Source organism: Nelumbo lutea, chromosome 1 (assembly GCF_056320005.1).
Source record: "Nelumbo lutea isolate HS-2025 chromosome 1, American lotus-T2T, whole genome shotgun sequence".
Taxonomy (NCBI): Eukaryota; Viridiplantae; Streptophyta; class Magnoliopsida; order Proteales; family Nelumbonaceae; genus Nelumbo; species Nelumbo lutea.
Genome location: NC_142684.1, coordinates 59933690 through 59946751, shown reverse-complemented (window position 1 = coordinate 59946751; position 13062 = coordinate 59933690). Strand labels below are relative to the sequence as shown.

Here is a 13062-nt window from a genome sequence, read left to right as displayed (position 1 = left end):
TCACCAGTCACTATAATGTCATCAACATATACAATGAGATACACTGCTAGAGATCTACTTTTTTTCACAAACAGAGTATGATTTGACTATGTCTGAACATAGCCGAATTTAACAAGTGCAGTTCTAAATCTCTCAAACCAGGCTCTAGGAGATTGTTTGAGACCATAAAGTGATTTCTTCAATTTACATACATTTCTTTGCATATCTTTCCCATACATCCCTGGAGGAAGACACATGTAGACTTCCTCATGTAAGTCACCATTCAGAAATGCATTCTTTACATCTAACTGATAGAGAGGCCAATCAAAGTGAACTACCAGAGATAAAAGAACCCTTACAGATGTCATCTTGGCAACAGGGGCAAAAGTCTCTAGGTAGTCAATCTCATATGTTTGTGTGTAGCCTTTTGCAACAAATCTGGCCTTGTACCTCTCAATAGTTCCATCAGCCCTGTATTTAATGGTAAAAACCCACTTGCACCCAACTGGATCCTTCCCTTCAGGCAAATCCACTACCTCCCAAGTACCATTTCATGTAGAGCATCCGTTTCGATCTCCATGGTATCTCTCCATTCTGGAATCCCAAGGGCTTCTGAGACAGACCTAGGAATGGGGTTAAAGCAACAGAAGAGAGATAGGCAAAGTATGAAGGAGAAAGCAGGTCATAAGAAAGGTGTTTGGAAATGCAGTGTGCAGTACACTTCCGCTTCCCTTTCCTAACAGCAATGGGGACATCAAGGTCTGGAAAGGATGATTCCGAAGGTGCTGAAGCAGTACCTGTTATCTCATCTGTCATTGGGAATGTATGAGCCTCATCTGTTGTAAGGGAAACTACTTGCTCATTCCTGGATCACTGCCTTTGATACACTTTGGGATTATGGATAGGACGAGGAGGTAAAGAAATAGGGGCACTAGGACAAGAGGAATGGAGTGATTGATCTTCCTTTGATTCATTTGGTGAGGATACAGGTTTGTTAAGAGACTCAACTGAGACAGGAAGAGGAAGGGCAAAAACTCGTGACAGACTCTCCCCCTGTGGACAATGTCCTTCCTGAGAGGAACCATAAAAAGGAGAAAGTTCATCAAACGTAACATCCATAGAGACATGTCGGGTGCCAGTCTTTGGATCAAAACAACAATAACCCTTTTGTGTGGGGGAATAACTAATGAAGATGCATTTGTGGGCTTTCGGTTCAAACTTGTGTCTCTGCACATTTGGAATGTGAACATAGCAGGTACAACCAAACACACGAAGAGGAATTGGGAAGAGATTCTTGTCTGGATGAAGAAGACAGAAGGGGGATTTAAACCCTGGATGGCGTACGGTTTATGAGATAGGTAGCAGTAAGTACAACATCACCCCAAAATCTTGTGGGAATATGTGAGGCAAACAAAAGGCTCCTTGCAACTTCAACAATATGTCTATTTTTTCTCTCAGCAACTCCATTTTGTTTAAGGGTTCTAACACAGGAGCTTTGATGAATAACCCCCATGTCAGAGAGATACAAGGATAAACTCTTCTCAAAATACTCTTTTGCATTGTCAGATCTGAAAACCTTAATTCTGGTATCAAATTGAGTTAAAACAAGCTCATGAAATTGCCTCACAAGTTTTGGGACTTCATCCCGGGATTTCATTAAGTATATCCAAGTGAATCTAGAAAAGTCATTAATAAACAAGATAAAATATCTGTAACCCCCCATAGAGGATAAGTGGTAAGGCCCCCACACATCAGAGTGCACAATATGAAAAAGAAAAGATGATCTTTTATTGCTCACAAGGTAATTTTTTCTACAATGTTTTGACAACTGACAGGACTCACAATTGAGACTGGACACACTGACTCCCTTAAACAGTTTTGGAAACAAATGGCTTAAAGCAGAAAAAGGTAAATGACCCAACCGACAATGACTCAACATAATTTGACTAACATACTCTGAAAAAGTAGAACCAAAAGCAACATTCTTGGGATAATCAAAGCATTGGCCAGGGGTGTCGAGCAAGTATATTCCATTCGCTTCATGGCCACTCCCAATCACCTTCTGAGACTTCAGGTCCTGAAACACACAGTGAGAAGGGAAAAATGTTATACAACAATTCAAAGACTTGGTCAGGCTACTTACAGATAATAAGATGGTATTTAATTTAGGTACATGAAGAGTGGAAGATAAGAGTAAGGAGTCTGTAGCCTTGACAGTTCCCTTGCCAGAAATAGGGGCAAGAGAACTATCAGCTAAGGTGATTTTGTCACGACCAGGAAGTAAATCATATGAAACAAACAAAGTGGAAAGGTTGGTCATGTATCAGAAGCACCTAAGTCTATGACCCAAGGGGTTTTGTGATTACCTGAGGTGGATGCATGGTTAGCGGAAGCCCTTATACCTGAGTGAGCAAATGCAATGGTGGCTGGACTTCCAGAAGGGATGGATGATGAAGTTATACCTTCAAGCTGGCTGATCATCTTTCCAAACTTCTCATATTCAGCTTTCGTGGCTGCCAACTGTGCATTGGTAGACTCAACCTCTGTATCTGTGCTTGTGGTTGCATGTGCACTTTCTGTCTTTCTACTATAATTCTTCTTCTAGAATTTGATAGGTACAAGATTGGGATGCAATTTCCAACACTTGTCCTTTGTGTGTTTCGGCTTCTTACGATATTCACACACCACCTTCTTCCTTCCTGTGCCACTGTGAGCTCCTGTAACCCCTTCGGGTTTAATTCCCATATTTGCAAAATGATCATTGATACTGACTCCTTGAACCTGCACTTGCCTCCTACTTTCTTCACTGTTGACCAAAGTATATGCTCGTGACAATGAAACATCTTCCTTGGACAAGATGTTTTGTTTTGTAATGTCGTATTCAGAGTTCAGCCCTGTCAAGAACTCAAAGACCCTATTCCTTTCAACCAATTTCCTGTATGTTTCAGCATCCTTGGGGGTATCCCATGTCACAGCCTCTATCAAATCAATCTCTTGTCATAGAAATTTCAGGGTTGAGAAGTATGCTCAAGTGACTTCTCCCCCTGCCTTAGATTCTTCACATCACTTCTCAGTTTGTAGGCTCTGGCAATATTCAACTTTTGGGAGTAAGTTTCTGCAACACTATCCCAGATTTCTTTAGCCGAGTTCATCCACAGGTAATGTTGGCTAATCTGTGGCTGCATTGAGTTCACAAGCCACCCAATCACTCTGTAATTCTCCTGCACCCATTTCTCATAGGAGGGATCCTCCTCTGGGGGAGCTTTCTTGCTCCTAGAGATAAGCCCCCACTTTCCTTTACTGCAAATATGAATTTTTACGGATTGTGACCAGGCCAAATAATTGGTTCTATCCAATTTAGCTGTAGTTACAGCCAACAAGGAATCAGTTGTAGTTCCCGAATTATGTCCATATTCAGCAGTGCTCTTGTTCTCAATTTTTGAGAAGTCCATTATGTAATAGCTTCAATTAGGGTTCCGGCAAGCCTTTAAAAGTGATCTGACTTCAAAGAACTCAGATTGAGTTGAAATAATAACAAACACAGCAACACACAAACTCAGTTCAGAACTGGCAGCCGTGAGAACCAGGTTGGGTGGCAGCACTTCCAAAGAGAAGAAACCCTGGTTCAGCCTTCAAGGAACAATCAACAGGCCTCCAAACAATATGCATTCTTGGTTCCCAACAATAATTTCCCAAGGAGAACAAAGAAAACAGTCCACAGTACCTAAGAGGTCCTTTTACAAACACTATGTATGCAACAGTTAACACTTCACTGTTAACAAGCAGAAATCACTTCAAGAACACTTTGTTTAGGTCCAAGAAGCAGCTGAACTAAAGTAGAGGCTTGTACCACTTAATTTAAATCAGTTTTTCAGCAGTTTGGAAGCCCAATAACAGCCGAACAACACTTCCAAAATAACCCAGAAATCAGTCCAGCAACAGCAACAGTGTGCTTTGAATGCTTTAACAGTCCTCCCAAATAACAAAAATAAGTCAGCAAAGAACTGAGAAAACAACTTACAGTATCTATGGTTTGAACTTCAAACCAGGCCGAACTCTTTGCTCTCTGGGCTAGCTTCGAAATCCTTTTTCTCTGATTTCAAATCAGGCTGAAAAACTTGCTCTTTGATTCCTCCTGGTCACCGAACCCTTCTCCAAGTGTATAGAAACTTGGGCACCCTCCAATGACCTCAAAGAACCAGGCGAATGACTGTAAACATTCAGCCCTAGAACCTCCTCTTGCAGTTGGCTGAACTAGAACCCCATGAGGGACATGCCAAGTAACGACCCGCTCTGATACCAAGTTGAAAAACAGTCCTAAAAGTATGGAACTGTGCTAGAAAATCAGAAAAACTAACAAGAGAAGATTAGAGAGGAAGAAAGAGAGAGAGAGCTGCGACAAGGAGAGTTAGAGGATGAGGAGTTCGAACTTAACCTCCCTCTAACACTCTAATACTCTTTTATTAAGTTAATCTTTGATAAATTACAGAGAGGCCTCTGAGTGGGCAGAAAAATACAAAAAACAGAACACTACAGAGTATGGGCCCAGAATAAGGCCCATAACAGAGAGAAACATAACATAACATGAAGTGAGAGTCTATGGGCCATTCGGCCCATCTCCTCCTCTACATGTGCTATATTAATAGCCACTTGATTATCACAATACAACATCAGGGGCTTCTCATACTCAATACCCAACTCCTCAAGTAGTGATCTCAGCCAAGGAATTTCAGCCACTCCGTTAGCCATTGACCTGTACTCAGCTTCAGCACTAGATCGGGAGACAACACTCCGTTTCTTACTCCTCCAAGAGACTAGGTTACCTCCCACAAGAGCACAATATCCAGAGGTAGACCTTCTGTCATCAACACTCCCAGCCCAATCGGCATCCGTATAGACCACCTTCATGTGGCCATTGTTCTTGAACAGTATACCTCTACCCGGGCATCTCTTCAAGTATGCTAGTATTCTTTCTACTGCTAAAAGGTGCGTGGTTCTAGGAGAATGCATGTACTGACTGACAACACTAACTGCATAACTGATATCTGGCCGAGTGAGGCATAGATATAGGAGCTTTCCCACTAATCGTTGGAACATAACCTTGTCTTCAAGCAGCTCCCCACTCTCTGCACTAATCATGTGGTTCTGTTCAATGGGTGTATCCGCAGGTTTGACACCCAGCTTTCTAGTTTCCGCCAATAGATTTAGAACATATTTCCTCTGAGAGACAAAGATCCCTTGTTTAGATCTAGCAACCTCAATACCCAAAAAATACCGTAGTGTACCCAGATCTTTCACCTCAAACTCTTGATGAAGGAGCTGTTTGAGGGACTCAATCTCATGATTGTCATTTCCTGTCACCACAATATCATCAACATATACTGCAAGTGGTGTCAGAGAGGACTCCACCCTCTTGATGAACAATGTATGATCTGACTGGGCCTGTACATAACCGAACTTCCCAAGGGCTAGTCTGAATCTATCGAACCAAACTCTAGGTGACTGCTTCAAACCATACAATGCTTTATTGAGCCGGCAGACCTTCTTACCTGTCTCTGTATCATAGAATCTAGGAGGCAATTGCATGTAAACCTTTTCCTGCAAGTCCCCATTCAAGAAGGCATTTTTAACATCCATTTGGTACAAAGGCCAAGCATGGCTTGCTGTAAGAGATAATAGAATCCGAATGGTGGTCATCTTGGCTACCGGGGCAAATGTCTCCAAGTAATCTATACCATAAGTCTGAGTGAACCCTTTTGCAACTAGCCGAGCTTTGTACCTCTCAATGGAACCATCCGCATTGTGCTTCACAGTAAATACGCATCTGCATCCAACTGGTTTCTTTGCTTTGGGCAAGTCAATTAGCTCCCAGGTATTATTTTTCAACAGGGCATCCATTTCAACTTGCACTGCACTTCTCCACTCCGGGACTGATAGGGCTTTTTGCACTGTTCTTGGAATAGGGACATTAGCAACGGAAGTGAGATAGGACCTGTAGGAGGGAGATAGGCGATCATAGGACAAAAACTGGGAGATGCAGTGGGTTGTAGATGTGGTGCAATGCTGTTTTCCTTTACGGATGGCAATGGGAAGGTCAATGTCATCTGCAGGGGGTGAGGTAGCAACAATGGAAGGAGTCTCTGTGGGCCCTGGGATTGTAATATCTGGACTTGGAGCTGCAGAAGAGGTTGGAGCTGGCCGAGACTGCTGATAACCGGGATCATCCTGTTTGCATCACCTATGATAGACTCTCAACTCCCGATCCCCCTGACCATCCTCGCTACTGCAGCCCTCATCACCCAATGGAATAGGTAAAGGAACAGCCCCAAAAGTATTAACCCTGCCCTCACTGCACTCCCTCTGAAGAAAAGGACCCAAATCTCCACACTCACTACTCTCCCTCTGAGGAGAGATTCGAGAATAGTAGGGTGTCTCCTCAAAGAAAGTGACATCCATGGATACAAACTTCTTCCCGGAGACAGGATCATAGCAGCAATAACCCTTTTGAGTTTGTGCATAACCAAGAAAGATGCATTTGGAGGCCTTGGGTTCGAACTTGGAGTGATGGGGACCGAGAAGCTGAACAAAACATGTACAACCAAATGTCTTGAGGGGAATAGTAAACAACTCCTCATTGGGGTATGGAAGTGAAAAAGGAGGTTTCATATCAAGAACTCGGGAAGGAACCCGATTAATAAGATATACCGCCGTAAGGATAGCATCACCCCATAAGCGAATAGGGACATTGGAGGTAAACATAATACTTCTAGCCACCTCCAAGATGTGCCAATTCTTCCTTTCTGCAACCCCATTCTGCTAAGGTGTATGAGGGCAAGTGCTCTGGTGGATAACCCCATGATTAAGAAGGTACGATGCCAATGGCTTAGCAAAGTATTCATTTGCATTATCAGATCTAAGAACTTTGATCCTGGTATCAAACTGGGTTATGATCATTTGGTGGAAGTTTCGGGTCAGGGCAGGAACCTCATCTCGTGAACGCATAAGATAAACCCAAGAAAACTGGGTGTGGTCATCAACAAATAACAAAAGAATCTGTACCCACCCATAGAAGGAATGTGATATGGCCCCCAAACATCAGTATGCATAATACCAAAAGAATTATTACTCCTTTTATTACTCAATGAATATGAGTTTCTAAATGTTTAGCAAACTCACAACTTTCACATTTCAACTGAGACGACTCAACAGACTCAAAGAAAGTAGGAAACAGACTCTTTAAGGACCGAAAAGACAAATGACCCAATCGGTTATGCCAAAGCATAACCGGACTCACAACCTGAGAAACAAGTAACTTCTTATCCACTAACTCTTCCCGACGAGAACTCTCCCCGAGCAGATAGATCCCATTCGTCTCACGGCCAGCCCCAATCACCTTCTTCGTCCCCAGGTCCTGAAGAACACATCGGTCAGGGAATAAAGTTACTGAGCAGTTCATATGTTTGGTAATACTACTAACGGAAAGAAGGTTAGTATCAAATTTAGGAACATGCAAGACAGAAGACAAGGAGATAGTATCCGACAGTTTGATGTCACCCTTGCTAGAAATAGGGACAAGAGAGCCATCAACAATAGATACTTTATCCCTACCAGAAGATAAGTGATAAGTAGTAAACAATGAGGGCAAGCTAGTCATATGGTCGGATGCACCTGAATCTATTACCCAACAGGGTTCAGTAGTACCTGGAGCGGAAGCATGGTAGGCCGAGGCTCGAGTACCTGAATGTGCAAAGGACGATGTGGCAGGGGCCGATGATGACTGCGGTGACTGAGATGAACTGCCAACTTCCTTTTCCAACTGTATTAGAGTAGCCTGAACTGCAGGGGCCGATGTAGTCACAACCACATGAGCATTATTACCCTTTTTGTTTCTCAACTTTGCCAGGACCAAATGTGGATGCAGCTTCCAACATGTTTCTTTTGTGTGTTTATGTTTCTTACAATGCTCACACACCACATCCCTTTTATCTTCATTCTTTCTGTCCTTCTCTGAATCACCCCCTGTTTTGGGTTTGACAGCTACCAAGGCAGGTGTAAGCGGCTGAGGTTGCATCATGACTTTCCTCCTGGTTTCTTCACTGTGCACTAAGGAGTATGCCTGAGAGAGGGTCACACTATCTCTAGTCAAAATCTGCTGCTTCACAATATCATATTCTGAATTCAGTCCTGCCATAAACTCAAACACCCTGTTTGTCTCGATGTGCTTTCTATGGGTCTGAGCATCTTTGGGACTCTCCCACTCAAGAGTCTCTAAGTGATCAATCTCATGCCACAGGGAATTCAAGGTAGAGAAGTAGACCGAAACCGGTTTCTCTCCTTGTGGTATTCACCTTACATTTCAATTCATATGCTCTGTCAACATTAAGGGGTTGGGAGTAAGTTTCTTTCATCACATCCTATATCTCCTTGGCCGTCTTTGCCCATAAGTAATTTTGATTGATATGAGGCTGCATAGAATTACATAGCCATGTCATAACCAAGTAGTTTTCTTGGACCCACTTGGTATACATAGGGTTTCCCTTGGAAGGTTCTGTCACATCTCCCAAGAGATACCCTACTTTGCCCCTTCCCCCAATAGCCATCATGGCTGATTGGGCCCATTCCAAATAGTTTGATCCATCAAATCTTACGGTTGTAATCTGAAAACCTGTCTTAGAACCACCACCATAACTGCTGTTCCCAAAACTGCATTTTATCTGATTCTTAAATTCCATTTCGGTCAAGAACCAGAAGTCTCAAAATTAGGGTTACTACAGTCAAAACAGCACTTGGACTATCAACCACAATCACAGAATCAGTATAGAACCAATCTGTACTCACAGTAGATGTGCATGAAACAGGTATAAAACTGATCTGAAACCAATAACCACACACAAGAGCAACAGTCCGAACTGTTTCCACCCCCTTAGAAGAGTTCGAAAACCCCAAAAGAAAACTGAAAAACAGTTTGAAGAACAATCTGATATGCTGAAGCCGAATTGGGGTTTTAATCAGTCCTAAAAGCAAATTCTCAGCCGTACACTCCAGACAGTACTGTACGGATAAGGCTTGTAGTAGGGTTAATATGAAACCCTAAAACTGATCAATGTTGAGGAGAGAACTATTAGGGTTTGCCGTAGGGTTAAGACAAAACCCTAGAAAATAGAAAGATAAAACCCTAGAGTGGTTCAGCCGCCCTTGCTAGATAGGTCCAACCTATCTTCTCTGATATTACTTCTCTCAGAAAATAAAAAAACTTACAATAGGATGTTGTTCGCTGCCTTCCAAGGTTACCCGAACCCTAGCCTTCTCTGATTCTTCCTGATCACCAACATGCTACAACTGTGGCAATTCTTCAAACAGCTGCTAAACCCTCTGGAGATCTCAAAGAACCAGTCAACGAACTCTATTTTCTCAGCTTCCAGCCTTAGATGGTTCTCATGTGGTCGGCTGGACTAGACTCACATGAGAAACCCTAGCTCTGATACCAAGTAGAAGTTTATGACTGTTATCAGTCTTGAACCCTAATGGATTTCAGGTTCAAAAATAAGAAGAAAGGTAAAGAGGAGAGAGGAGGAAGAGGGAGGAGAAGCAGTAGAACACAAGAGTTGAAAGGAGGAGCAGAAGCTTAATGTTCTGCCGCCGCCACTTTAATTAATATTTATAGGTTATGCTCATTACATGGAAAGGACAGATCTGCCCTTAGTCTTTACATAACATAATAGAGCAAAATAAGACTGAAATAAATAGCAACTGAAACAACTAAATGACCAATGGATAACCCTAGGAAGACTAGAACACCTTCTACCCTACGAACACAGTGGGACATAGCTGTGGGGCCCACATCAGTGTTCTCTACATAATTCATCAATGTGTCTGGCTGTTGATTCGGTGCATTGTTTGGATTTCCATTATGGTGAACTGATGCCTCTTTGCTGTCATCTACCCAAATTATTTTCTTTTATTTGGTGCACACTTTTGATTGACTTATTCCTTGCAATGTTGAATGATAGTTTCAAGAAACTATTCCCATTCTGTTAATTCATTTTGTCCATTTATTTGCATTCCTCATAAGATTTGGTTGCTATGTATCAGTGGTACTGGAGTTGGAATTGTATCAACTTTCTGGTTGTATTGTAATGTCATATTTTATATTTCATTTGTAATATGAGCTACCTTGGTTCTGAATGCAACTTACAGGTTTTGCTATCAATTTTGATATATGTAAAATATTTAGATTTTTTTTATGAGACGTCAGATATCCATGAATTGGATGGCTGAAGTGATGGTTTCATTCCTTGGTTTTCATATTGAAAATTTTGTTGATTTATTCTATTTGTTTAAAGACCAGATTTAGGTGTTGGCATTAAGCTTTGGCTGTATTTTTTGGCATCCCAGACTAAGCTCTGAAACCAATAGGTGGATTTTGAAGTCAATTTTTTTATTTATTAAACTATGACAGAATGATTCTTATGATTTCTCCTCTTTCTTTTTAGGATTGAATCAAGGTGTCAGTGCTTTACCATTGAAGGGTTGGCCCCTAACAGTAAGTTGGATGTTGAATTATACCTTCCCTGAATATACGAAGTATATTTCTAATTTGGTTTTCTGACCTTCTGACTATGGTTATTACCAAATTATGTAGGGTATTGACCAACTACGACCGGCTTTAGGTGCGCAAGTGCAGAAGCCTTTTCTACAGACCACAAACCAATTTCAGCTTTTGACACCACAACAACAACAGCAGCTTCTAGCCCAGGCTCAGGCACAAGGCAATCTTGGTACTTCCCCTAACTATGGAGATATGGATCCCCGAAGATTCAGGGTTTTACCTAGGGGAAACTTGAACACAAAAGATGGACAACTTGCAGGAACCGATGGATCTATAGGCTCTCCGCTGCAGTCAAGTTCACCAAAGGTCAGAGTACCTTCCCAGGATCAGGCAGATTATCTTATGAAGGTTAGCATTTATGTTGCATGTATCTATATGTGAACTTTATTTCTTATATGATTTAAATCTGAAAGAAGTTTCAGACTTTCAGCTAGTGTTTCTCATTTTTATAGCCATACAAGTTTTGACTACAAGAAGCCTGACAAAAGGTGATGGATATACATTTTCAACATCTTTAATTTCTAAAGACTTTGCTGTAATAAGACCCTTTAAACTATTATGACTCTTTATGATGATAATTAAGTCAATTCCTTTGACACCAAGAAACTAGAAAGTAAAGCTTAGGAAACTCGCATTTACCAAAATTAGAAAATTTTAACATTATATTTTTGAAAAATAAAAATAAATTCATGATTCTTGACCTAATTTAGCAAGATAAACATATATAGAAACTTGACCTAATTTTCATGATTCTTCCTTTTTTTCATGTCTGCACCAGTAAATGTGAATGGCAGGAGGAAAAGAACATATATTCATATAACCAATAGAAAAGGTGTAAAGTAATAATGTTCAAATATGTAAGACTATACATTTGAAGGATCCCTTATTTATAAATTGCGATCTCTTACTCCTAAATTGTTGAACTTGAATTTTCGTTGTTAGATATTGAAGTTTTGTGTAACCATCCAACATTAAGTGGGAAAGGGAGGGAGGGAATTGGTCTAGCAATTTGCATTTTAATTGGTATGAGGTTCTTTTTTTCTTGATATCTGAGCCTTTGGTTGGTTTAAACAGATGAAAATGCCTCAGATGCAACAGTCCTCCTCTCAACAACAGCAGGACCATCTCCAACAGCAGCAACTGCAACAGGTTGTGTTATTCATATAGATAAAGAAAATATTTTTAGAGAGTTTAATTTCTGCATATCAAGATTTGGTTCTTTTTTTGGCAGCAATTACCAGTAGGATCTTTAGAACTCACTTCATCATATTCCTACATATTTAAATTTTCTATGTCTTTTCAGAATTTCCATCCGTCATGCTTAACTATCAGACTGTCTGTTCAGATGATACAAGTAACTTAAAAAATTGTAAGAAAGTAGAGGTGTGAAAGGCTCTATGAGATCATGCCTTTTTTTGATTGATAACAGAAACTTTTATTAGATAATCAGAAGAATCAGCATATGTAAGTATTCTTAAACATCCCCAAACATAGAAGCCAGCATAAAACTCTCCCCATCATGATTCCACTATTTCATTTAATTTTTTACATCACTATTTCCCTTAAAAGTCCCAAAACACATCTTGTCTATCTATCCCTTGTTTTTGCCAATGCATCTGCTAAGCAAGTGGCCGACTGATAAACTCATGGAAGAAAATTTGATTCTTGATCCATTGAATTACCACCTTTGAATCCCCTTCCATTATCAGATTTTTTATATTGCAGGCTTTGGCCACCCTAAGCGCTTGTACTGCTGTTGTAATTTTTGCTAGTATGGGATTACCTTGACCAAATGGTGCTGAATAGATGGCCAAAGTATTCCGATAGGAGTCCTTGGATGCTGTTCTTATACCTGTTGGGCCTGGATTGTCTCTACTGCGTCCATCATAATTCATCTTGGTCCTATACTCTGCAGGATGAGACCATTGGGCTGATATGAGAGGTCTTGCTATAGAAGAATTTGCCACCCAAGTCCATCTTCTAATGATATCTTTAATAGAAAAGAAGTCAAAATGTCTCAAAGTTTTTACCAAATGTGCCACCCTAATTGAGATATAACCAATGATGGCATTTTTGGACCTCTCTATATCATTAAATAATCTGTCATTTCTCTCTTCCCAAATCATTCATAAGATGGCTGCTCTTGTGCATCTCCAAAGAAATTTTGCCCTTTTTTCTTGATGGATAAGAACTTTTTCCCTTTAAGGCTAAAGATGTTGGGTTGAAACAACCCATTACATCCATGTGGAGACCCACCTACAACCAAATAGAGCAGAGAACCATTCCCAAATTCCAGTTGCAAAAGATGGGAGATTAGCAAGTAGTTAGTTGTTTCCCCATCTGCAAAACATAAAAGGCAAACATGATGAGATAAGCACCATCTTGGTCATTTCCTTTGAAGATTCTAGCTAGAGTTGGTTTTCAAGTGAAACACTTCCCAACAAAGGTCTTCAGCTTAGGTTGCAATGGTCCAA

The 13062-nt window shown here is 40.9% G+C and overlaps 1 protein-coding gene across 7 annotated transcripts in view; it reads left to right on the top strand.

Annotated features, from left to right (window-relative positions):
- The window catches only part of LOC148874769 (transcriptional corepressor LEUNIG_HOMOLOG-like), a 36946-nt gene that overhangs the window by 5191 nt on the left and 18693 nt on the right, over positions 1-13062 (top strand). For 3 of the 7 annotated variants that reach the window (XM_088963692.1, XM_088963693.1, XM_088963695.1), the window contains exons 8-11: positions 10473-10522; positions 10622-10757; positions 10848-10936; positions 11663-11737. In XM_088963692.1, the coding sequence (XP_088819818.1) occupies positions 10473-10522; positions 10622-10757; positions 10848-10936; positions 11663-11737 (350 nt within the window). Of the gene's footprint in view, positions 1-10472; positions 10523-10621; positions 10937-11662; positions 11738-13062 lie in introns of all 7 variants that reach the window. The other 4 variants (XM_088963689.1, XM_088963690.1, XM_088963694.1 and 1 more) reach the window with 3 other exon arrangements.